Source organism: Mollisia scopiformis, assembly GCF_001500285.1.
Source record: "Mollisia scopiformis unplaced genomic scaffold LY89scaffold_16, whole genome shotgun sequence".
In the NCBI taxonomy this organism is placed as follows: Eukaryota; Fungi; Ascomycota; class Leotiomycetes; order Helotiales; family Mollisiaceae; genus Mollisia; species Mollisia scopiformis.
In genome coordinates this window covers 885908-910337 of record NW_017263596.1, presented here as the reverse complement: position 1 = coordinate 910337, position 24430 = coordinate 885908, and the positions used below count along the sequence as shown (strand labels likewise).

The 24430-nt window shown below is 46.7% G+C and overlaps 7 protein-coding genes across 7 annotated transcripts; 4 read left to right on the top strand and 3 right to left on the bottom strand.

Annotated features, from left to right (window-relative positions):
- The first annotated feature begins 1031 nt into the window (after positions 1–1031).
- LY89DRAFT_126514 (uncharacterized protein) lies at positions 1032–1699 on the top strand. Its single transcript, XM_018205199.1, has 2 exons — positions 1032–1285; positions 1331–1699. The coding sequence occupies exons 1-2, from the start codon at positions 1121–1123 to the stop codon at positions 1547–1549; spliced, it is 384 nt and encodes a 127-aa protein (XP_018069320.1). The 5' UTR covers positions 1032–1120; the 3' UTR covers positions 1550–1699.
- A 1370-nt stretch (positions 1700–3069) lies between these two features.
- On the bottom strand, positions 3070–4427 carry LY89DRAFT_686557 (Diaminopimelate epimerase-like protein). The gene is made up of 3 exons (XM_018215314.1): positions 4210–4427; positions 3948–4161; positions 3070–3859 (listed from the first exon to the last, which is right to left on the bottom strand). The coding sequence occupies exons 2-3, from the start codon at positions 4153–4155 to the stop codon at positions 3186–3188; spliced, it is 882 nt and encodes a 293-aa protein (XP_018069319.1). The 5' UTR covers positions 4156–4161; positions 4210–4427; the 3' UTR covers positions 3070–3185.
- A 6314-nt stretch (positions 4428–10741) lies between these two features.
- On the top strand, positions 10742–12080 carry LY89DRAFT_686554 (uncharacterized protein). The gene is made up of 6 exons (XM_018215313.1): positions 10742–10831; positions 10962–10996; positions 11050–11063; positions 11143–11270; positions 11323–11615; positions 11665–12080. Exons 1-6 carry the CDS (start codon positions 10768–10770, stop codon positions 11818–11820), a joined length of 690 nt encoding a protein of 229 aa, XP_018069318.1. The 5' UTR covers positions 10742–10767; the 3' UTR covers positions 11821–12080.
- A 29-nt stretch (positions 12081–12109) lies between these two features.
- Positions 12110–13046, bottom strand: LY89DRAFT_126299 (uncharacterized protein). Its single transcript, XM_018205197.1, has one exon. The coding sequence runs from the start codon at positions 12860–12862 to the stop codon at positions 12314–12316; it is 549 nt and encodes a 182-aa protein (XP_018069317.1). The 5' UTR covers positions 12863–13046; the 3' UTR covers positions 12110–12313.
- LY89DRAFT_126300 (Bromodomain-containing protein) lies at positions 13047–14575 on the bottom strand. The gene has a single exon (XM_018205198.1). It carries the CDS (start codon positions 14284–14286, stop codon positions 13231–13233), a length of 1056 nt encoding a protein of 351 aa, XP_018069316.1. The 5' UTR covers positions 14287–14575; the 3' UTR covers positions 13047–13230.
- A 1157-nt stretch (positions 14576–15732) lies between these two features.
- On the top strand, positions 15733–18521 carry LY89DRAFT_588732 (SAICAR synthase-like protein; the record flags this gene model as incomplete). Its single annotated transcript, XM_018209497.1, has 3 exons — positions 15733–16751; positions 16799–17808; positions 17860–18521. 3 exons carry the CDS (start codon positions 15733–15735, stop codon positions 18519–18521), a joined length of 2691 nt encoding a protein of 896 aa, XP_018069315.1.
- Positions 18522–19375: 854 nt separating this feature from the next.
- Positions 19376–20661, top strand: LY89DRAFT_784001 (uncharacterized protein; the record flags this gene model as incomplete). Its single annotated transcript, XM_018222743.1, has 2 exons — positions 19376–19442; positions 19493–20661. The coding sequence occupies 2 exons, from the start codon at positions 19376–19378 to the stop codon at positions 20659–20661; spliced, it is 1236 nt and encodes a 411-aa protein (XP_018069314.1).
- Between the last annotated feature and the right edge of the window lie 3769 nt (positions 20662–24430).

Below are 24430 nucleotides of genomic sequence, written 5' to 3'. Positions count from 1 at the left end.
GAGTGTAAAGAACTGAAGTGCTGCCAAGACTGAAGAGCTTGAAGAACTAACTAACATATATATCTTCAACAGCACGCTAACGTCCATGTCAGGTTGTCACCGACAGTTTCAGATGCCAAGACCGTCGACTCTCTCCTCACTCTCAAGCCACACGGCTGTTGACGAGATGAAAGCACAAACTCAGATGACGCGGCTCTGGATGTCTGTTCTCACTTGAGACCTTGTTTGAAGCCTCTGCGGCCTGTTCATAGGCTCGAAACTCTTGCGAACAGTTTCGGTAACAGTCTGGCCATTCAGCTGGGCTATTCTCAGCGACGGATGTTGTTTAAGCCGCATCGACATGCCCAAAGCATAGATTCAGATGCCAAGACTTGACACAAAATGTGTCGAGAGAATGAATCGCTATGATCTGCCGTTGGTGGGTGATCTGATTGTGGGGTTGAAACAGCATCGCGAAGTTTGTAGATCCTCCGCTTTGACTTGAATCACTGGCTCTTGCAGGGGTGACGTTTCTGGTGAGTCGAGCAACGTTTGAAACGCAGCAGACAGTACGCATGTGTTGTCAGCTGTACTTGTCAGTATTGAATTTCTCCGAAAACGAATTGACATTGAGGAGGATGTTCGCAATTTGAAGTAAGTCATTCTCACCATTTGAAGCAATATCACGTGACCATATCCTTTTAACTCTTTCCATCTTGCTCAGCTTTAGCTTCGTATCATTCTACCAGTATCTTTCAATGAAGTGTAGGGCAATTGCTGTTCAAAGAAGTTTTATTTCGAATTCTCATTGTTTCTTCATCTCGTGATATGTGGCGTATTGCATAAGGCTGCAGTGCGACCCGAGGCGAAGGTCTGATTTGCCTTGAATCAGGCAGGCTGCCTTGTCTGTTTCAGCTTATATCTCCCTATCCAGCAAGCAATCTTCCCTTCTCTCTTCAACAGTCCTGAAATATCTTCTGGTGATTGTGCTCGTTTTTCAAAATCTTGTTCATCAATCACACTGAGCCATATCTTTTAAGGTTTTGAGATCTCCGACGATCACCGCTCCCTGCTCCAAAACGAAACGAAACAGCTTCCGTCACACCACTTTTTCCTCTTCCGACTGATTATCCCCGCCAAAATGGTCACAGTTGAGCATGAAATCCCCTCCGGCATGGAGTATCAATACGCAGATCATACCATCTCGGAACGACCCGGACCTATCCTCAAAGCAGGCATGGGGTCCACCAGCCAGGCTGAGCATCCACCTGCACCTTCGCAAGGACCAAATTCTGGTCAATACGCGGTCAGGAAAACTGCCTTTGTGAGGGAGATTGACTCAATGTCCCAGGAGCGCCGTCGCCAATTTTATATTGAGTTAGACACTATCAAACAAAAGAAGCTGTCCCAAGCAAGTCAAAGAGGAGGCCCCAACCATGCATTGAACGATTACCAGCTACAGCTCGAGATTCTGGAATTGGAAAACAAGAAGAGACATCTGCAGAGAAGAATCGACCAGGATGCAGGGCAAGCTATTGCATCTCCTCTTGTAAGCAAATTTCAGCAGTAGCCAGCTCGTGGCGTCGAGTCCACGTTCTCGGGGCAATCGGAAGCAGTGGCCTTGATAAAAGCCTGAAGCAAATAGATAATAAGGCTGAATCTGTCAAGATCAAGCTTCAAGAACGTCTGCATCCCAAAAATAAAGTGTGCTGGGAGGATAGTTCTGGACAATAGCTAACATTTTCCAAGCAGCTCGACCCAACCGCCGGCAGGAACAAAGATGGTCCTTCTAAGCCTGATTTCCATGTCGAGCCTGGGTCTGAGCTAGGGAATTACTCTCAGAGCAATCATGCTCTGCGAGACTATGAAATGCAAATCAAGCTATTGGAGCACCATTCCAAGGACGATGGTACGGCGCAAAATGCACCTCCCGGCGTAGGAATGCGCTTCAACGCCTCCTCCGCTCAGAATTACCAGCCATACTATCCGAACCAACCTCTGCATCCTACAATGGACTTCTACATGGGCCAGATGCCACATGTACTCCCAATTGTCAATTCCAACCCCGCAACTTCCACATCTCAATATATGTATGGAAGTCCACCTATGTGTGCTCCATACCCTCCGGGAATTGCCTTCCAGTCTCGTTATGCACCAGTACCCTCAAGTGAATGGCCGGCAGACTTGCCAAAGCAGTCAATCGAGTCAGATCACAAGCCTGTATCCCATCCCTTCGTGAGCGGACCCAGCAATTGTCTGCCTGATTACCAAAAACAACTCGATCTCCTCCAGCAGCAAAACAAGACGAGGGTGTTCATGACGACACAAGACACTGATAGTGATGCTGACAGTGTGGCTGGGCAAGACGGGTCTCTGTCATGCAAGTCCGAAGAAGTTACACCAGAACCTTTTCGACTTCTCGGTGGAACATCGCAGGATGCTTTTATGGTCCGGCGACAGGAGGAATCGAGAGCTGCGAGGATGAGCGTCGCCTGGGCAACTTCACCTGATCCAAGATCCTATCTCTATGGCTCGCCAATGACTAGTAGCCCTGCTCCATCATCTGTTGTCTACACTCCTGAGTCCAGTGTTGCTTCTCCACCACTAGGGAATGAATTCAATGACGGACGTCCTCTTGCTTTTCGAATTCCTCCTCAGCCAAGTTCTTTCTCTTCCTAGGATTATGGAGCACTTGATTTTGTTGATTGGATTTGCGTTTCGTGCTTCTGATTTAATGACATGTCTTTTTGTTATTTGGATGCACAGTATGGTCTGCGATAAATGGTAGTAACGACAAGGGCGTGTGGCGTTGTGATTTAACGGGTTCTCATGTCAGTAGTATGATTGCCAGCTTGAGGGTTGTTTGAGTTCAGGGCATAAAATTGGCGTAGCAACAATAGGACGAGATCGAAGTCTCGGGTGGAACCAGTGAGCGTTTATACTCGTATTATGAATCATGAATATTTGTTATGGTTGTGCGAAAATGTAAACCACTACTGCATGTCTCTCTCACGTTTCTTTTTGGTGTCAGAGACTAGTACTCTCCTTTTGTGCATGTGACTTGAAAAGAGGTTGAAACGACACAAACTTTGATTCCATTTCTGACAAGCGTCATCTCAATGCTACAGACTCCTTTTTTCAGACCCGATGAGTTGAGCACCAAAGTCTTCTCTCACAAACCCCCTTCTCCCTCATGTATATCGCACCTAAACCTCCAAAACCCCCTCCATAACCTTCACCGCCGCACCACTCAACACAACCTTCTCAATTCCCTCCCCATTTCCTTTCAACTCAACCTCAACACCAATCTCATTTCTCCTCCCCATCTCCACTCCCTGCTCAAACAAAAACTTTTTACCCTCCCCCTTTAACGCCAAAAAGCACGCCAGCCCACTACTCGCGCTCCCGGTTCCTGGGTCCTCTCTGGACCCCCACATCCTAGTCCTATACTTCTTCCTGCCCTCCTCATCCTCTCCCACGAACACATAATACATCGTGCCCACTAACCCATTCTTCCATCCCTCATCCAACGCCTCAGAGTTATACGTTGATCCGAACTCCACCTCATTCAAATTAGTAGTTGCTTGAGAGAGAGCAGAAAGGGAAGGCAGAGAAACATAGATGAAAGACATCCCGTTTACGATGCTCGCTACTGGATTAGCGACGCCGTTTAGGGCAGAATGATAGGTTTTCGCGTGCAAGTGGTAGGAGTGCGGGATTGAAGCAGAGGCCAGGCCGGAGGAGAGAGAGATGGGCATTGGGCCTGCTTTGGTGTGGACGGTGGTTACATTTTGAGGGGAAGAGGGGAGGGAGAGTAGGTAGTGGGTTGTGCCGATGGTGGGGTGGCCGGCGAAGGGGACTTCTGCCTTGGATGTGAAGACTGGGAGGGGTTGTTAGGTTGTTTGTTTGTTGCGGTGGGGATTAGGAAAGGTGGACTGAGAGCTTGGAAGTGAAGGGTTGAGGCTTACTGTCAATCTTTCGGGAAGAGGGAGAGGTTCCTTCTTCTGGGAGGTGCAGGAAGACGATTTCAGAGAGGTTGAATTCGGAGGCTATGGATTGTTTTTGTTCTTGAGTCAGAGTGGTGGATAGTGAGCCCGGGACTTCGATGATGGCTACTGGGTTGCCGGTGTAGCGAGTGGTGGTGAAGACATCGAGGGTGGTGAAGGAGAGCTTCATTTTCGTCTGATGGAGTTAGTGAGGATTGAATGTATGGTGAGGAGAGGTAGGTACTAATGATCAGGTGTCTGAAGATTGATTGAGTTGAGATGATGATGATAGAGAAAGAGAAGATATTGGATGACTTTATATAGACTTGGTCAATGTTCGAAGATCTCTGAGTCACCGCTTGAGAGTGCAGCTCTCCCCTTTTTCAACGTTCGGACTCTATTCCCGCTTCGTGTTCGTGTTCGGCTATCTGTATGTGACATGGGAATTAATTCCTGTTGTTGTTATAGTTGCTGTAGGATCGCGGAGTCCCGGACTCAGGTTGGGCAATTGACAGCGAGAAATGTATCACGTGATGATTTTTATGATGATGATGATGATGACTTCCTCGATTGGTAGTTACTCATTTGAGAGTGGGGTTTAACCGAAACTGAAGCTTGAAGTGTCAAGAATTATATTAGGCCGAAGTCGCAAGGTATAAGATATTTCCAGGATGTCTTTCTATTCTTGGATCTGAATCAATCCACATTGCCGTCCACAAAGCCGTGAATCAATGTCGTTTCCAATAAGTCGTCTTACACAAGCACGAAGAATTGATGTGAACGAAATCCAACATTCACTATCCATAAGCCGCTAGTAAGTGAAACTCGGAACATAAACGTCAATCGATCTTCTCTGACGATTATATAAACGTCTCACGTCCCACTAAGTAAGGTCCAAGAACTTACTAGATTTCCTTGGGAGCAGACAGAGGAAAAGTGATCTCCTGGCTCACAGTTTCAGTCATCGCACTAATACATTCTAGGAGTATCGAAGAACATTGCACGGTCAAACGGAAATGCCGGAAGAAGTTTGCAATGGCCTTTGTTGCAGAAGTATTAACAATAGTCTTCAGGAACTTTGGCAGCAGTCTAATTTAGATGAGATCAGAGATTAGCAACCAGAGGTCCAGGAGGTTCTCTATTCCAAGGCCAGACAATCTTGAACACACAAGTCGCCAACACAGGTTCCCAATCCACCATGGCCATGGTCCCGGCGACCAGCGAATCCGACGAGTACGATTTGTACGTCGGCCACGTGGTAAGATTAACAAGTAAAAAAAAGGGAAGACTTTCCGCGTTTGAAATCGTTTATATACCTCTCTAGCTAGCGCTGCTCACCTATTCACAAAAGACACCACTTCGAATCCCATGAGTGAATCCGCCTCACGCTCGAAAATTCCATACTCTCTCTTCTTTCGACAAACACATCACTTCGACTTCCAAGAGTGAATCCATGTCAAACTCGAAACTCCATACTTTTTTCCTTTTCGACAAAACACACCACTTCGAGTTCCACAAGTGAATCTGCCTCACTACTGGAAACTGAACCCTACCCCGAGCGATAGATTCACCAGCTACACACGTAAAACGATATAACGCCACATTTCTACGGGTATGCTTCGACTAAACCACTTCCACACCTTTCTGGGAAAGTCATGGAGCCGAGCAGGGTGTTGGCGGAGGCGGTCCCGGTGCTGGACCGGGAGGGGTAGGTGGGCCGGGCTTAAGAGGGTGACGGGAAAAGACTATTAAATGAAGGAAAGTGTAGGGGAAGTTGGTGATATTTATTTATGTTGACAGTAGTTGGGAGGATGTTGACAATAAATATTGCAACTTTGAGATGAAAAGACAAGTTGAGAAGAGAGCTGTAACATTTCTAGAATTTATGATCTCCTAAATTTGTGAGATTGTGTGAGAGATCTCTGATTCAACAAGCAGGAAGACTGTGATAAAACTTTTAGAGTTTAGAAGTTTTGTATTGAATATAAACCAAAAGTGAGTCTTAATGCTTGTGAATTAAATGCCGAGTTAGCACATAGAACTTGAGTAAATCTTGCTAGAGTTCTAAGATAAATTTGAGAGAAAAATTTATATTTATTTCGAAACTTAGATTTTTTCAAAGTCAGGAAATTAATTTACAACTTTTCCAATTTAAAAACTAGCAAAACTTCTATAAAGTACTGTGGTGTGTGTGGATAATGGGTGGGTTGTAAAGTCTGTTTGTCGGGTGAATTATGCTAGAGTTTTGAGATGAACTTGAGAACTACTGCGAGATGATTGATCTCTGTGCACAAAAGCACGTCTGCGTCCACGACCACCAAAACTGCTAGATTAAAACTGAATCACGACTTTTGCATGTCAAAAGCTAGGAAAACCTTTCATACAGGAGTTTAATATCGACAAGTCCTGTGGGAAGTGTGAACAACGGGTGGAGATTTTCACACCCGTGAGTCGGACGCCTAGTTGGCAAATGCAGCTCGAGTAACTAACGCCAGAGTCTTGAGATAAACTTGAGAGCCACCGCAAGATGACTGATCTCCATGCACAAAACTACGTCCACGTCCGCAAGCAGAGCTTTAAATAGTTTAGAACTTTGTGTGTCTAAAGATTGTGAAATTGTGTTGGAACTTTTCCAACCTGAAAGTTAGGTAAACTGTTTTAGAACTTTTTGTGCCCAGAAGTCGTGAAATCGTATCACGACTTTCTTAATTCAAAAACTGGGAAACCTTTTGTAGAATTCTTTGCATCCAAAAGTCGTGAAACTATATCAGAACTTTTCTTGTTGACAGGTGAGGAAGCTTTTGTAGAATTTTCTGCAACCAAAAATCGTGAGCTCATGTTAGAATCTTTCTTATAATTAAGTCAGGGAAGCTTTCATAAACTTTCTAGACTTAAAAAGTCGTGAGAGCATTTTGAAGCTTTTTTCTCAAAAATAAGGGAAACTTTCACAGAATGCTTTGGAGTCTAGAAATTCTGTGCTAAGTACGGACAATGAGTTACAAGAAAAAGAAATGTACAAATGAACAAAGCATGGGAAGTTAGCAGCAGTTGTTTGTGTTGATAGTGTTGATAGTGGGTTTGAACGAGGAAAGAGATATGTTAATAACAACATTCAAAGAATGGAGATTATAATCGTTTCAGGACTTTTCGTGCTCAAAAGTCGTGAAATTAAATTACGACTTCTCTTACCCGGGGTCATGAAGCCGTCACAAAACCTCCCGGCTCGTGGACGTATGACCCGTGTGTCAATGGACCTGAGACGTTGTGAGGAGATTAACTGTGAGGAAGAGTGTTTTTATAGACTTAGAGTCCTACCTCAGGCTATCTAGCTTGATAATTCACTCGAGTTTTGAGTTCGCAAAACAATTTCTTTTTATTAGCCTCTAGTAGGAATACAGCAGCAACTGCGTTGCAGTTCAAGTAGATACCACAATGAATTGCAAGGCAGAAGGACACTGCCTGGCTCCGGCTCTGGGTCATGTACCGGACCTGGTATCATGCCGCTGATGTTATTCCAAGCTTTTCCTGTAGCCATATCATATATTTGTTTGCTGATCTGTGGAAAGGACGCGTGTTGATAACAAGAGAAAACTGATAACAAGGAACCCCTCTATTCATCTGGCGATAGAAAAAACATTGACAACAAAACACAGATGAAGGGAGAACATCACACCAGCAGGAAGACCAGAAACGGCCGTGCGGAAACCAGCCAGACCCCACAGCCAAACTCCTCGCCGCGATGTGTGACGTGTCTGATCCGGCACCAGTCTGATCGTGAGAGTTGTAGACTTAGTCAGAGGATCATGTACCCATTGCTATGTGGAAGGAAAAGTCATATATATAGTTCACTTGCATGGTCCGTGCACAGCCTCGTCGTGAGTTGAGAGTGTAGTTGCGTGAATGTTTTGAAAAGTCACAAGCTTTGCTTGCGACTTATCGTGCTCCGAGATCGGAACCAGGACCGGGATATTGTGAATGATTTGGTAGACGTCGCCATTGGGATATCCCCATTATTCACCCACCAACTCGATATTCGTCACTAGCGTGGCGCTAGTGTCGTTATAAACGCCCTTTTTCTCTGTGTGAACTTTTCAAACAAGAAGCTACATTACACAAATACTGTTAAGCTGGCGACGACTGGCAGCTGGGACCCGGCTCGTGTGGGGGGAAAGGTCTAGGTAGTCTGCTAGAGGGTGGACCGAAGACTGAGGAAGGTATTGAAAGGTCAATGAGTTGACAACAAAGAAGAATGTTGACAGTCCAAAATCTTTTGAGAGGAGAGGAGATGTCGTCTGGATGAGCAGCCTAGGATATTGGCACAAGTATTGTTTCGGGCTTCATCTTAAGTCTCGATAGGTAGTGCTTCGCCGAAGAAGTGGAGATAGCCTTATCTTGGCGCCTGGGAGCGGTTTCATACCATCACAACAAGGCTTGGAAAAGACGTCCTTCTGCGCCGGCAAACGAATTCGTGGCCTGGAGTTGGAGCTGTCCTGAAATGTCTGCGAGGATATAAATTTAGTATGTCTTCTACAAGGTGTAAAGGTGTGGGGAAGTGAACTCTTCTGTGGCGTCGCTGGGCCGCATCCAGGCGACCTCCTGCAATGACGATCTTAGAGCGAAACCGGATGTTCGAAGTCTATGAATATAGTGGATATGCTGGTATCTGTCTCCATTTTCACAGACGGTGATGCTTGTGGATAGATACGCCTCGACGTACAATGAGATTCAGAGGAAACCATGACCCCTCGCACGTTAATACGCCGTCCGAGTTGCTCCCAGAGGCAAACTCTGAACCATTCCGATCAATGATCCTATTCGTATAAGTATGATGATAGTTTCTTGTAGCTCGAGATCTGGCGTTGGGGCGAGAGATTCGGACTCGACGGGAGGTTGGTTTCATGGTCGGAAGCTCGGCACGTGGCGACAAGGCGAGCACCGTCGAGGGTAAAAATATTTGCATTGCGTAATGGAATTGCGGCGATCGGATTGTATATCCTGCAATCAATGTCGACCGGCGGTATCGATGCTGTTGGTGAGCTATAATTAGTATTGTTATGCACAACGTCGTGCATCGCATGTGCCGCGCTCGCGAGCGCTTAGAGAGCGATAGAGAGTGAGGCGAGCGAGAACGAGCGATAACATGTTGGAAGTCGGAAATTCTAGCAGCCATCTATACCATGAATTGATGTAGTTCCGCGAATAAATATTGGGTGGAATGATATCGAAGATGTGGTCTGATGACAGGGGAGTTCTCTTCATCCTTGATCACTTGGGAACCAGGCAATGAGACGGCCATCACCGATTTACGGATATGAAAAGTAAAATCATCATGATATGATTGACGAACAAAATACCGAAGACCAAGACCCTTTTCCGTGTCGATCAGCAACATCTGGAGGAAAGTTGCATCTGATTTCAGGCTCAAAACCAATCTTGAAAGTTTGAATTTTGCCGGTCGCACGGGTTTCAGAGTTGGGGATTCAGACTTTGAGCTGAGCACGACCTTTCTTTCCCATGTTGTACAAAACCGGTGGAGAACACTGGGATACCGTATACGTGTTACAAGTACATACAGCGTGAACTCTTGAAACTAGGAGATGTGTGACAAGGCGGCGTAGTTAATGGGATGGCCATATTCAGTTCTCGAGAAGCAATCGCGACTTAGACGCACAATGGAACTTCCACATGCAAAGATAAAATCTGCATTGCATGAACTAAGCAGGAAACACTCGAAAACTACTTCTTGATGATGACTCGAAGTGATATTCTTGCCAAGTGTTCGACTGACAAAGAGGCATTATGTGGATGGTTCGCATCTCTCGGTCGCAAAAAAACCACGCACACTCTTGGGAAGGACACCTCAACAAAATTTACTTCAACCATAAAATAATGTTTGATGTATATGAATCGATAGATATTCAGTCAAAAAGCATAGAAAAGATGTCAGGAAGGACAATAAATGTTGTGGTCGATGGGGATTGCTGGTTGATGTTGATGATGCGTGAATCGTGATGGCTTCAAAACGCGAGACTGAGAAAAACAACACCACAATGCATTCAAGCTGTAGCCCACCACAACGCAAGAATCTCTAGATGAAAAGACAAGAATTGGATTTCGCACGACTGAAGCTTGCATTTGATAGAAACAAAGCAGATGATATATGCATCTGCTTGAAATAAAAGTCATTATCACAACAGGTCGCGTCAAGAAAGCGAGGCATCTCGAGTTCGGTCGACTCTATTCTCATGCAGTAACTTCGAGTAGACCGAGTCTCAAATGAATCAATTGGAAGTAATGTTTTGATGATGGAAATGATGGACCTTCACGTTATCGATGACAACAAATTGAATGTGTTGGCATCATGGTGTGGCAGAAAGACAGAGATTCCCAAAGGCAGAGGGCAGAGATGTGGGCGACTTGGTGGGAGGTCGCATGATCAAGGGTGCGCTTCTTTCCTCAACTCTAGCCCATAGTTGGTCCAATCAGAACACGGAAAATTGGTAAAAGTTCAGGGCTCGTTTATGATTCAGAAATCTCGATTGTAATCCCTTCTCTTTCGGGATTAGCGTTACTCTGATGCACTCAGATCAACCACTCCTGCCCCAAGTGCCTTCGCTAACATATAAACAAGAGGACCCCCGCCCAAGACACGACTTTCGACCTTTTCTGCTTCCTCCCCAACATTACATCCGACAACCAACCACCACCAAACGCGATTAAGTCTCGTCCGAAAGTTACATTACTTCTTCGAATACTCGCTCATCTTCTGTATTAATTCAATACATCAATTCCCATCTTCGAAATGCCTCCAAAAGCTACTGCATCCAAGGCCAAGGCCGCTTCCTCAGACCATGCCTCCTACCAAGGTAAGCTCCCACTGTTCCACCACAACGTCGCCTTGCAATCGCGCATGGTTTTCCTGGGTCGCAAAGATGTCTTTCAGCTGGACAAAGCTTTGCACTTTTCATTCGATCATTTACTGACGCGTTCTCGCAGACATGATCACTGATGCCATCGTCAATTTGAAGGACGTATGTTGACCTCCTTCCACTTCCATTTGATTCTTGCTGACATTTACCTTCAGCGCAACGGATCAAGGTACGATTATTCTTACGCGACTCGAGCTTCTTTTCGACGCGTCCTTGTCTGCCGCAACAACATACTAACTCCCGAGTAGCCGCATCGCCCTCAAGAAGTATGTCAAGGCCAACAACAAGAGTGTCGCCGAGGGCACCATGTTCGACTCTCTCTTCAACCGCGCTCTGAAGTCTGGTGTCGAGAAGGGCGTCTTCGCTCAACCAAAGGGTACGCGTCTCATCTCCATCTGCCACAACAGCTACTAACTGCTCCCTTACAGGCGCTTCCGGTGGAACTAAGCTCGCTAAGAAGGAGCCAAAGCCAGCTGCTGCCAAGGTCAAGTCCGACAAGCCAAAGGCAGAGAAGAAGACTGAGAAGAAGGTCACGGAGAAGAAGCCTGCCGCCAAGAAGGCAACCACCACAAAGAAGGCTGCTGTTCCCAAGACCAAGGCTGCACCAAAAGCCAAGGCAGTCAAGGCACCAAAGGAGAAGAAGGCTGCTGCACCCAAGGCAAAGGCTGCTGCCAAGCCAAAGGCCGCACCAAAGGCAAAGAAGGCCGCTGCCCCCAAGGCTGTAAGTCACTTACACTTGATGATTCTTGAACACGACTAACACTTCTCAGGCTCCTGCTGTTGTTGACAAGCCAGCCGTTCTCTCCAAGACCAAGTCCGGACGCGTCACCAAGACCACTGCGAAGACACCTGCTCCCAAGAAGGCAAAGGCTACACCCAAGAAGAAGGCAACACCAAAGAAGGCCGCTGCTGCACCAGCTTCCTAAGTTGGTCGCACTGTCATGTCTCTCTTTTGATTGTCAATACAGGCGTTGGGGCTGGGCACGCGTCGTGAAGGGGATCACACGTTGATTATTGTTTGTCTGTTTTTTCGAGGGAAATATCTGAGGTTTTTTGTCTGGATTAGCTCATGTTCAACTTAACTCTTGATGACTGGATGGGGTGGGTGGATGGCTCGGAAATCACTTTCTATCATGTTGTATCAGGAATCCTTGTTTCCCGGTTCTGTACAAGATGTTGGGAAAATGGTTTATTGCTACCTAGACTTGTGTTGTGGATGGAAAGAAGGAAACGGGTGGGTGGGAATTGTACTTATACCACTTGCATCAATGACACCAAAAAATACTGAACATTAAAAACCCACGTCTTCTCATCTGCCAATGCAAACAAATATGCGACGCCTCCGAAACTCTCGGGAGCAAGGTGTTTTCGTTCTTGCACCGTACCTAACTATCCATGACGCGTCATAAGTTTCCTTTGTTATGATTCCATTTCGGGATATGAGGGGCAAAGCTTCCCTTTTTTTTCTAGCAGGGGTGCGTCGCTGAGCCGAGGGTTCCGGTGCTTTGGTGTGCCGAGAATGTGGTGGGTGGGTCGGTGAGACATTTGAGGTATTTGGTGGAGGGACCTGGGAGGGTAATTTCCGTGATTCCATTGGGTCGCGATTTGGATGAGGGGTGATTTGGAAGATTTGAAGATGCGAGGCAGTGGTGAGTTTATTGGGGAGAGCGGAGGGAGGAAAGAGGGAGCAGGGATGGTGCGAATGGAGGTGAGGTTGATTCCAAAACTCGCCGAGAGGGGTGCTTTGAGATGGAATAATGGATCGATGTGTTTAGTCTTGAGCTGGATGTTATTTCTTGATGAGAGGTTGGAAGGGCATTGGGGCGTATTAGGAGAGGGGAGGAGGAGAGAAGATTCGGTGGTGGTGCCTGCTGGAATTGTCGTCATGCTCGTAAGTTTCATTTCGTGATGAGAAGAGGGTTGGTAGATGGTAAGTTTGAGGAGGTAAGAGTTGAGACGGGGATGCATGGGATTTGGAGTGTGGTAGATACAAAGAGATTGGTGGCTATCGAGGCCATGGACTTGATGAATGCGAAGATTGATTTATTGTTGCTACCTAAAGCTTCCTGTGGAAGTGTTCATGAAGACGATAGCATTTGTTTCAAAGGTGCATCGCTACTCAATGGAAAGAAACATGCTCGGGTAAAATCAACGCTCGAGAAGGTTGAGGAGAAATTCGGACTTGGGATGAAGTGAAAGTAGAACCAAAGGAAAAAATAAACAACAATTAATGCCTAGCGTCATGCCCCGAATTCCTGGCAGGTTAACCGATTGCCCAACGCCTGGAAAGTCGATGAGAACAGCCCCATCACTCATCCCATATCGTCCACCGCTGTTCACACCCCTCGCGATACTAGAAATTCAATTCCTACCAACAAATTGTCCCTCAATCTCCTCGCTGCTTCAGTGATCCTCGATTCCTCCCCATTAAACTCTAATGCATTTCGATAGAGCAGATCCACATCCTCCTTCACCTGATCAATGCTGTTATAATCGCCTCTTTGCAACTTCAGCTGCATGGTTTCGAGGTCGATCTCATTGGTAATTTCCTCGGCATATTTGGAAGCGAGGGAGGGCCAGAGGATCGAGACTGGTTGGGCGAAATGAGAGCCATTGGTAGTGACAGAATGTTGTCTGATGAGATTTGCTAGGGATTTGCTCATGGCGAGAGTGAACTGGGCGGGGGATTGAGTGGGTTCTTGCTGTTGTTGGCGAAGGGAGTAGGTGTCTTGAGTGGGTTGAGGTTCGTTGTGAGGTACTTGGGCATTGAGAGCAGACTTCCTTTGAGAACGGCGGCTTCGTCGTGGTTCTTCTTCAGGTACTTCATCAGAAGAGTCTTCGATTTGTATATGAATTGGAGATTGTCTTTGGACTCGACGGCTTCTTCGCCGCCCTTGTACTACCTCTACCTCTTCTTCTTCTTCCGTTGGCTGTTCAGGATCCTGCTCGATTGGTGGAGAGTCTACCAAGATTGTAGTGCTCGCCGTAGATGCAACTCTCCCTTTTCGGCTTTCGAGCTTTCGCTTCTTGGTTGAAGGATGGATTATCTCGTCCTCATCGTCTTCATCGTCCTCCTCAATCGCAATTTGCTCATTCTCATCCGAACTGTCATCATCAAGAAGCTGGGAAGCTATAGCCTCTGCTTTCGATGTATAAGACTCCATACTGGCGAGTTTTCTCTTCTTCTTGTTAAGAGCCAAGACCTTAGTATCGATGGCTGTATTGTCATCTTTGAGTTTTGATACTTCTTTTTCAAGATCCGCCAGAAGATCGTCGTTGGTGCGCCTTTTCTCTTCTAAAGTCAATCTCTTGCGCTCTATTTCGGCGATGGAAGCACCAGCGGAGGCTTTAATGATCGTTAGGTTTGATATGTCGAGGTGTGGTGGCGCCATGTTGTGTCTTTTCTGGGGCTCGGAGGTTGGATCTGGAGGTTGCTGAACTGTGGGAGGAATGTGTATCGAGGCAGAGTTTAATCTCGATTTTGATGAAGTTGATGTAGTTTCGTGGAAAATTGCGAAGGTGGGAAAGATGTAATCGATTCAGTTTTATTGGAATTCTTTTTTGACCTCTTGTCCGAACTCCAGAGCACCGAAATCGAACCTCTAGTCCGATTTCGGACTATCTTTACCTTCGTTGCTTGAAGTCGAAAGAAGGACTTTTAGTACCAGCGTGAGGTGAAGCTAAGCTCTATCCTGTCCCATCTTGGATCTGTCAGCAATAATCAAATTATCATAAACATGAACATGCTTGACTAAGTGGCATTTGGAGCGCACTAAAATTCAACGCTCAAGTGCAATGTCGAGTGAGTTCCAGGACGATGTTCTACTTAGTCCGTTTAAATTTAATCAACACACTTGTAAATCGCAGTCGAAATACACTCGGTCTCTAGCCTTGTCGTCAGAAGAGATCGAAGCGTGGACAAACAATCAATTAAGAAGGTTTCTGGTCTTGTCATCTCAGGGTAGTAGCAATGAAGATGTATACTTGCAAACAGTGCACGGCGATTTCAGATGAAAACGAACTTCACTTGAAGCTTGACAACATCCTTTGCCGACCAAAAGCAATCTTCAACTCGCAAATGAGTTGTCATTCGCCAAGAATTGGCAATGCGAGATTTCGTATATGCTCGGACCGGCAAAACCATATCTCCGAGACTAACCCATTTCCGGCAAAGTTCCCAAGGACTCCTTCAAGTGAACACTCCCTCGGAAACCCTCTATACTCGTCCGTAGAGCATCTTTCTTATATCAAAGTGCAACTATTGTATGTGTGAACTCTTTGAGCCCTGTCCGGCTGAATATCACCGCTCTTTGAAAGCTGCACAGCATTCCGTCTCTGACCTGGCAGGGCACAGCCTCTGAACCTCAGAAAAACGTGCGGTTAACCGACGCTATTTCTGGGATCGCAATTACAGAGACACCACCAGTGACCGAAGTCCCCATTCCCTTTGTGAAGACACGATTGATTCCACCTCAAATGCCTCTCAACACGAAAAGACATGCCGATATACTTGATTGAACAAGAAGCACTCCCTTTCTCGCTATTCAAGGGAGACTTCACTGCCAGGGAATACCGATTGCCAAGAATTCCAGCGTCGTCCGCAGATCCCATCTCCTTTCGACGTCAGTAGCAAGCACCAACGACGATTCCGATAAGGTGGTAACACCTTCGTTCGAATGCCACACGCAGTTGAGATGCCATTGTTCCTGTCGGATGACACAGGACCCATGTACTCGACGAATCGCCAGCAGTACGATGCTCCAAGTCATGTCCGACAATCCCACGAGAAGGTCAACGGGAATGCACGAACGTCATCTCATACATCAATAAAAGGGCATATGGGGGAAGTTTCCGATGGTTATATAGATGGGGAGGTGGGGGGGAAGTCGCAGACGAATGGTGACTTGCTTCATGATGGTGGTCTCAATTCCATTCCCAACGGCCGGTCGAGTGCGAGTAGTTGGGATCACAGGTCCTCGAGGAACGGGAGCACATTATCGTTCAATGGAACAAGTAATGGAATCAGTAACGGTGTTACTGAGAATGGAAGGAGGAGCCCAGGGCCTCAAAATGGCTTCTCCAGAACATCGTACGGGGATCGAAACTCTGTCGCGTCAACAAACGGAAATGTTCCAAACGCTGTCGACACAAAACCATCAACAAACGGCGATAGTGAGCCTCAGAAGAAAGTTTCCATCCCTCCCCCAATATCAACGAATCCTCAGAGCACAGGGCCCTTGACATACACAACTTCATTGCTGCCAGCGACTCCGACTCCCACCGAATCTCCTCAGACTGCAACATCTCCTGGGCCACATCGATTCTCCTCACCGCCGACCTATCCCTCCTATCCCTCACCTCTCGCCCCTTCGCCATCTGCATCATCCTTACCCCATCCCGGGGCCACGCAGCTGAAACATCGACACACTCTGCAGGTTCCGAAAGCTGCACCTGCTCGAAGCTCTCGAGATGGTGAGGACGCTGTGTATAGTACTGGCAGATTCTCACCTACCTCGGTAGTTGCAGGAGTTAGAAGAGGCTCATTGAGCCTCAATCGACGAAACACGCAATCGATACATTCCAATATGCCTCATGAAGAGCTTACTCTGGACGAGGATGCACTGCAGTGGGCAGAAGCTGTACGGCAGAAGCGAGCTAGCAAAAGAAGGCGAAAAGAAGACGAAGACGACGACAGAGTAGTGGTTGGCACAAAGGTTGACCAGAACCATGTGAACTGGGTGACCGCATACAATATGTTGACAGGGATTCGATTTACCGTCTCGAGGACAAATGCGAAGCTAGATAGGCCTCTGACTGAGGCAGATTTCGATGCTCGGCACAAGTTCTCATTCGATATGTAGGTTGAGTAACAAACCTTGGAGGTATATTACTGATTCATTATAGCACTGGGAACGAATTGACGCCGTCTGCCAAGTACGATTTCAAATTCAAGGATTATGCGCCATGGGTATTCCGACATCTCAGAGCTAAGTTCAAGCTCGATCCTGCAGATTACCTGATGTCCTTGACTAGCAAGTACATTCTGTCGGAATTGGGATCGCCAGGCAAGAGTGGAAGCTTCTTCTATTTCTCACGAGACTACAAATACATCATCAAGACGATTCACCATGCCGAGCACAAGTTTCTACGGAAGATACTGAAGGAATACTACGCTCATGTTGAAGCAAACCCGAACACATTGCTGTCACAGTTTTATGGGCTGCACCGAGTCAAGATGCCGTATGGTAGAAAGATTCATTTCGTTGTGATGAACAATCTATTCCCACCGCACAGAGATATCCACCAGACATTCGATTTGAAGGGTTCGACAGTAGGCCGTGATTTCAAAGAGGAAGATTTGGAAAAGAACCCTCGAGCAACGTTGAAGGATCTCAATTGGCTTAGAAGGGATCTACATCTCGAGTTTGGCCCCGAGAAGAAGCGGGTATTCTTCGAACAGATGGAAAAAGATGTGCATCTCCTGCAAAAGCTCAAGATCATGGATTATAGTATGTTAGTTGGAATTCACGATCTTCGACGAGGCAACCAGGACAACCTTCGAGACAAGACTTTACAAGTCTTTCAACCTGGTGGCGAAGACGAGCTGGACAGAGCGCCAGATAATAGAGGGATGTTGATGCGAACTCCGAGCAAATTAGAAAATGCACGGAAAGCCAGGGAATTGAGGCAGATCATTAAACAAGAAAAGCCTATTCCGATGGGCCAAAGCAGTTCACGAATGCCAGATCACCTCGAGGAGAACACCGTGAAGAGGGACTTCATATTCTACAGCGATGATGGCGGCTTCAGAGCAACACACGAAGACAATTGTCCGGGGGACGAGATTTTCTTTCTTTCCATCATTGATTGTCTGACACATTATGGGACTGTCAAGAAGCTCGAACATTTCTTCAGTACGTACCGATATCTGTATGAACGTTGTGCGCAGTACTAACAAACAACAGAGGGAATGAAGCACGACAAAAAGCTAATCTCACCCATCAGGCCCGAACCGTACGGTGACAGATTCATTGAATTCATTGAGGGCATTACGAAAAGCCCCGAAGAAGCAGAACGGGAGAAGGAGAATGGCCCACAACCCACAGTCCCCCATACCAACTCGAACACCTTTTCAAATCGCAACACGACTTCCACTGAGTCGCCGAGGAGACGATCAGGAAGTCAAAACATGAGGTCAAGCACTTCAAACAACACAGTTCAAAGAAACGAGAATGATGCCATGAAGTCGGAGATTAGAGGCGAACATGAGTCGGACCGACCAGATCCAAGGACGATCATGACCGTACGCAGTCCGAGTGCAGAAAGGACAAATGGTCTCCAAGGTCAGATCCTGCCTGTTGTTGAGGAGATGGGCGAAGCAAGCAGTACTGGTGGACGAAGTACAAGAAGCAGAGAGCGGGATGATAATGGAGACAGAAGGCCACTCACACCGGCGAAAGACAATGTTGACGAACGGCCGAGGACTCCTGCTAAGGATTATAGCCCCAATGGCTTTGGAAGTCTACGAAGGCCAATCAGCAGAAGTAGTTTGGATAAAGATCTCCCTCCGTTGCCACGAGTGGCCAGTCCTGCGGAGATGAGCGGGAGCGAGTCGGTGCTACGATAACGGCAAGTTGTGAGGCGCATGTGAAATGTTGCCGGGGAAAGACGGAATAGAAGGGGACTGGAAGTTCAAACGCAAAGGCACTATGATACCATTCTGATCGAGCGATTCATTTTGTACCTCAGCGTTTACTTCGTGTGTTTGTTTTCGCCGCATTGCGATCAGGGCCTGCACCAGCTGGGCATTTTCTTTTTGTCGAATCAACATTATCACTTGACGAATTTCCTTTTGTTCCTTCTTCTCTCGAGTCTGATTTTGGAAGCGACACGAAAAGAGAGTTTGTAGATCAGTTAGATGGCACGAGTAAAGGAGACGGATGTCTTGGATTGGAATGGCTTGATGGATCGAAAGGGACATTGTACGATAGATATTGGAACGCCGTGAGGCCAATAAAGATGGTTCAACAAAAGCCTTTGTCTTCGAGCGAAGGGTTCAGTAATCGCGAAGGAAAATGTGGTGTTAATCGTACAAATTGAAGTCGAGTTCAAGTTTTTCTTCAGCCTCGCTTACCATTGTTTGTCGCCTCTCCTCATCTACACTTCCGCGCAACCACTTTTCCAAACCTTGCCATTGTGCTCCTCATACCAATTCACACCTCACTTTTTCTTCGCAAACGCGGCGCCGATAACTCTTGCCATTGTTCTTGTTGACCATACCAAGTCTACAACTACATAATCTCGAGCTCCCTGTCCTGCAGCTTGCAAACTCTTCTTCCAAATACACAACAGAACAAAGACCATCCTCGCAGACTTCCTGTGCCCTCCATCACACACATACTTCTTCGATCATTGATCATCACATCCTCCTTGTCCTAATTCACATACACTCTCTTTACAAATCACCTGGTCATCTTCGCAATGGCCAAGAACCGTTCCGCTAACATCAGCCGCAAGGGCAAGAAGGCCGCTCAAGCTGCTCGCAAGAGTATGTTAAGCTTTTCACTTGTTTTGTATTGTTTACTGACTTGTTCACAGATGCCAAGGCCACCGTTGTCGAGACTCCTGTCAAGACCGTTGACGCGTCTTCCGAAGCTGAGCTCACTCAATCCGAGGCTAGCTTCTGCGAGGCAGTCATGAACGAAGCTGAGTCTGCTACCACGACTGAGCTTGACAACATCGAGTCCGGCAACGCCTCCAAGTCTTCCACCGAGCAAGTCACCCTCAACAAGGAGTTCAACTTCGACTTCGCTGAGAACAAGGCTGATACCTATCCCATCATCGATCCTACCTTTGCCACTGAAGTCTTCGAAGTCTTGAGCCCTGCCAGCCCTGTTGCTGAACCAGCCTCAGCTCTCCCAACCGCCGAGTTCACTTTCAGTGTTCCTCGCGTCATTGCCGATCTCAAGGCTCGCGTCAAGAAGGCTGCCGGGATGGACAACATTGAGAAGGATTGTGCACCAATCATCGAGGCTCCGAAGGAGTTGGAGATTCGAGAGAAGCTTCCCGAAGCCGATCTCGAACTTGCCAAGAAGGACATTGATCAAGCCAAGAGAGATGTTCAACTGTCCGAGATGCAAACACAGATTGATGAACTCCAAAACAACATGAACGAGTGGCACACTGGTCACGTTCAAACCCGCAACGAGATCGAAGTCATGATCGCATCTATGTCCGCTTGTCTTAAGAAGGTTACTGACCTTAGACAACGCTTGCGTTCCGTTGAGGGTGACACTCTTGGACTCGTCAATATCGTTAAGGATTTGCAAACTCAGATCACTGTCGTCAAGGCTGTTTTGGCTGGTATCCCGCACTTACATCAGGAGCTTCATGAGTTGAAGGAGGAAGTTGCTACGATGAAGGAGGGCTCTGCTGCTATGAAGGAAGATGCTGCTGCTGCATTGAAGAAGGCTCATGCTGAGATTGCTGCATTGCAGAAGACTTACGTTGAGGCTGCTGCCATGAAGCAAGCCAAGGCTCAGGTCGAACAAATGGTCAACACCCTTACCGCTGCCTCCGTCCCCCTCCCCAAGTCCGAGAAGAAGACAATCCGTATCGTTCTTGACAAGGCTCTGAACAAGTTGGAGAAGCTGCCCACCATCGGTCCAGTCGGATCCCGCAAGGGAGAGGCTGATACTCCTCGTGTTCCTGGTATTCACAAGGCTGGTCGTGCGGGCAGTGGTGGTGGATTCTGCTCTGTTATGTAGATAGTTTCTCGGCTGCTGCGGGGCTTGCAACAAGGATAAGCTGAGACTCATTGCGTGCATGGTATCTGTATGTCTGGTTGGTAATGATAGTGGATTCTGCTCTGTGCGTAGATAGTCTTTGAGCTGTTACGATACTTGCGCGAATGAATTTGCCCGTCTGCCATGATTTCGTTCTTCTCGATGTGAAAAGCACTCCCCTTGATATATTATCTCTTGAATCACCTTTTGGAACTCTCACTGCTGCCGTCTATATGCATAACCCATAGTTCCTAACTTACTCAGAATCTTATGTGCCTTGGCCGCAAGCCTCTTCCTCCGCATTGAACGCCTGCTTGACCCAACTCTCCCCTAGGCTTCTTGCACACATTCCAACACTGTCTCTCCATTGCCCAGCCCTCGATTTATGGGCATAAGAATGGAGGTCTGAGTCACAAAGTTGATTCGGCGAAGGCACCTCTGCATCCATAAGCTCAATTCCAGCACCAAATCAATCTCTTCCTCATCCCAACATCAAGTAACACGACAACAGCACAAACGCCATCCGATCCATACAGCTTAGGTCCATGCCAGTTTCATGTTGCCATAATTATCACCTTCCTCCCCTTTGAAGCAACGCGCCAATTGGAGCAGGAGCACGTTCACCTGCTCGATCTCGCCCTTAGCACCAGCTTCCTTCCATCAACATTAACATCTCTTTTCCATGAAGAGCAAGCTCAATACCGCGCGGCATGACACAAATACCAAAACAATCCAGGCTGCTGGGAGTGTTGAAGTGGCTGCACTTTCTTTATGCTCAACAAGGGGACTCCTGGCATGCTGATCAATCCCGACTCGAGCATCGGTATCGAAAGAATGTTTACAAGCAAGCAGGTGCTTTTAGCAAAAATGAAGCGCCTTAGGAAAGTCAGAGAGGATCTACACACCCGTGGTTTATTTCATGCCCTTTGTCCAGATAATGACATGGTAGAACATGTTGCCAGCCCACCGGATTTCCTCTGACGGTGTCTCGAATAAGGCTGATAATGTATGAGCTGGGAGAGCTTTGACTGCTGGAGGTATCAAGCCCAGGATATGATATGAACAGGAGAAAACCATTCTATTAGGCTACCACCATTCAACTCCAAGATGGTCACTGTAGTTCTAGAGCAAACCGCATATTTTCTCAATTACAAAGGTTCATGTACCTGTCCTTATGGTACGAAAAGGGGAGCAGTGCCTTCTATCCAGAGAATCATAGGTAGGCACAAAGCGCACACAATCTAATAAATACCTCTACAATCCCTAATGATTGCTTCATCGACGCCGTACATGCAGCAGAAAGGCTCTGCCTCTGAGCGTTCACCTCAGCCATGAGGCAATTAGTGGAGTGGGGTGGAGTGACGTGAAGAGTGGTTTATTATAGACATGCAACGAAACTGTATCACGTATTTGATAGAGTGACGCTAATAATTTCGTAGACATGTAACAAAATATCTCAGGTACGTTATAAAGTGAGATCTTATTTGAAAAGTAATAGAGTGAGTTGTCTTTGTAGATATGCAACGAAACGCTCAAAGCAGTAAAGTGCGAGCAACCAAATCCTGATTGGTAGAGAAGTCTTCAAGCGAGAAATCGTAAACATGCAACGAAGTAATTGGAACCAATGAAATGTGTTTATTTTACTCTTACTTACTATGGCTAGAAGAAATTTCAAGCGAGAAATCGTAGACGTGCAACGAAAGGATTAAAGGTAATAGTGCAATATGTCACTTTCATAGATATAAGAAAGAAATACCAGAGGCTGAGGCAATTTTACGCACTTCATTTAATCTCACAGATACACAGCGAAGAAATATAATTACAATCCTGGATTTGAACTTGCATTCTTGTCCCTCATGCATGTAATTGATAATGCTTGTTATCTTCCTGGAGACAACGCTCCTAGCATCACAACAGCACAGTCGGCATATGTGGACGCTTCAAGACCAGCTTGCCATCCAAGAAGTCTTCTCGTGGAGTGCAAGTCCCGTACTTCCATTGCCCCTTTTCCCCATGAGCCAGCGCATTTCGGATGCAAATTTGACATTATCAACATCGCCACGAATGTAGATCATACTGCAAGATGCTATGTTGAGGCCGTTTGTGTCAGAGAGTGCCCTCCAGCCTCACTTCTTACCTCCTTGCAAGTGCTGCTTTGAGGCAAGCAGCCACCTTGGCTTGTTTAAATACAAGCAGTTCCCCCGTCAGATAAGACTAAGCTTGTCGTTGGCATGTGAAAGGATAATCTCTCCTTGCAGACTTGTACGTATTGTTTCCTGTGTGTATGGTCAGCTCTTCATTCTTCTCCATGTGGTTTCTGAACCAGGTAAGAGAAGTGATGATTAGACCATCACCAATCCAACTTCATCCCATCGACAGGCAGGCCATTCCTTCTAAAGTTATAATTTCTTGAATTCGCCAGTTCCGACACCAGGTGGACAGCTTTGGTCGTGGCATCTAAGCATACGCAGACTGTGCAGACAAGTGAGAGTACCCCTTCGCCTCGTAGCCTACTTGGTGACCCGCCCAATTCTAGAGCTCTTCTGCTACTTCTCCAACAAATCCCAATCCGCTGAAGAATTTGTCGTCGCCGGTGCCACTATCGTATGGTCATTGGTATGGCAGGGATAATATTTCTAACAATAGAGGAGGAGAAGTTTCAGAGGTGGATGCTAAGAGTGTAGTCGTGTCATTAGCCTTCTATTTTCAGCACAATGAACCCCTCGCTTCGTAGCCGATCTCATGACCTGTACTTCATGCTTTCCATACTGATTTTCCAGCAAATACCAGCCATCTGCAAATCTCGTGGTATCTCATACTTCTGGTATTTTTCGGGGTATAAAGATATCTTCGACAGCAGAGGACCAGGAACTGCAGCGATGGATCTTAACTATTTAATCGTGTCCGTCAGCCTTGTATTCTTCACAAGATAATCATATACCCCCTCGCTTCGCAACCGATCTTGTGACCTATACGTTGTGCTTGTAGAGCTTTTCTTGTTGCTTCTCCAGCAGACCCCCGCCAGCTGCAGATCTTCTCCATCGCGAGTGTCAATGTGGTATGGTTCTTGGTACTACTCCGGGAACAACGACATCTACAAAAGGAGAAGAGGTAGAGTAGCTTGGTATGGAAATGTGTTTGGTTGTGGCCGTTATCATAACATTCTCCACAGAGTAGACAGTGTACCCCTTCGCTTCGTCACGGATCTCGTGACTTATATACTGTTGCTTGAAGGTAGAGCGCCTTTTGCTATTTCTCCAGCAAGCGGTGTAGACAGTGTGATCGCAGTGACAATGCCATATGCTTCTTAGTACTATTTTTGGAACAATAATACATCTGAAAGCAGAGGAAGTTGAGGTTCAGAGTGATGTCCTGATAGTATGGAAACTGGTATGGATGTTTCCTTTAGCTCGAGATCCTTCACAGAGTGAGCCATTCTGCCCCTTCGCTTCGTAGCCGACCCCGTGACCAATTTATCGTGTTTGTAGAAATTCTCTGATACTCCAACAAGATCGAGTCAGGTCCAAACCACGTCCTCGCCGATGCCCACATTATATGCTGCTTAGTATGAGTCGAGCCTAGTTTGTTTTCCAGAGGGAGAGGAAGGGAGGGATCAAGATATATGCTCTGGTGGTAGGTAGTCGTATTCGTCGACCATTCTTCGCAGGAAGGAAGTGTCTACCCCCTCGCTTCGTAGCCGATCTCGTGATCTTACTTATAAAGCTTCCCCTATCACTTCCCCAACAAAGCC

Excerpts from the sequence above, each read along its gene's own strand:
- LY89DRAFT_126514 (XM_018205199.1), top strand. The coding sequence starts at position 1,121 with ATGGTCACAGTTGAGCATGAAATCCCCTCCGGCATGGAGTATCAATAC. Across the intron at positions 1,286-1,330 it reads CAAATTCTGGTCAATACGCG|GAGCGCCGTCGCCAATTTTA; the intron begins GTCAGGAAAACT and ends TCAATGTCCCAG.
- LY89DRAFT_686557 (XM_018215314.1), bottom strand. The coding sequence starts at position 4,155 with ATGAAGCTCTCCTTCACCACCCTCGATGTCTTCACCACCACTCGCTAC. Across the intron at positions 3,860-3,947 it reads CTCTTCCCGAAAGATTGACA|TCTTCACATCCAAGGCAGAA; the intron begins GTAAGCCTCAAC and ends AACCCCTCCCAG.
- LY89DRAFT_686554 (XM_018215313.1), top strand. The coding sequence starts at position 10,768 with ATGCCTCCAAAAGCTACTGCATCCAAGGCCAAGGCCGCTTCCTCAGAC. Across the intron at positions 11,271-11,322 it reads CGTCTTCGCTCAACCAAAGG|GCGCTTCCGGTGGAACTAAG; the intron begins GTACGCGTCTCA and ends GCTCCCTTACAG. Across the intron at positions 11,616-11,664 it reads AGGCCGCTGCCCCCAAGGCT|GCTCCTGCTGTTGTTGACAA; the intron begins GTAAGTCACTTA and ends AACACTTCTCAG.
- LY89DRAFT_126299 (XM_018205197.1), bottom strand. The coding sequence starts at position 12,862 with ATGCATCCCCGTCTCAACTCTTACCTCCTCAAACTTACCATCTACCAA.
- LY89DRAFT_126300 (XM_018205198.1), bottom strand. The coding sequence starts at position 14,286 with ATGGCGCCACCACACCTCGACATATCAAACCTAACGATCATTAAAGCC.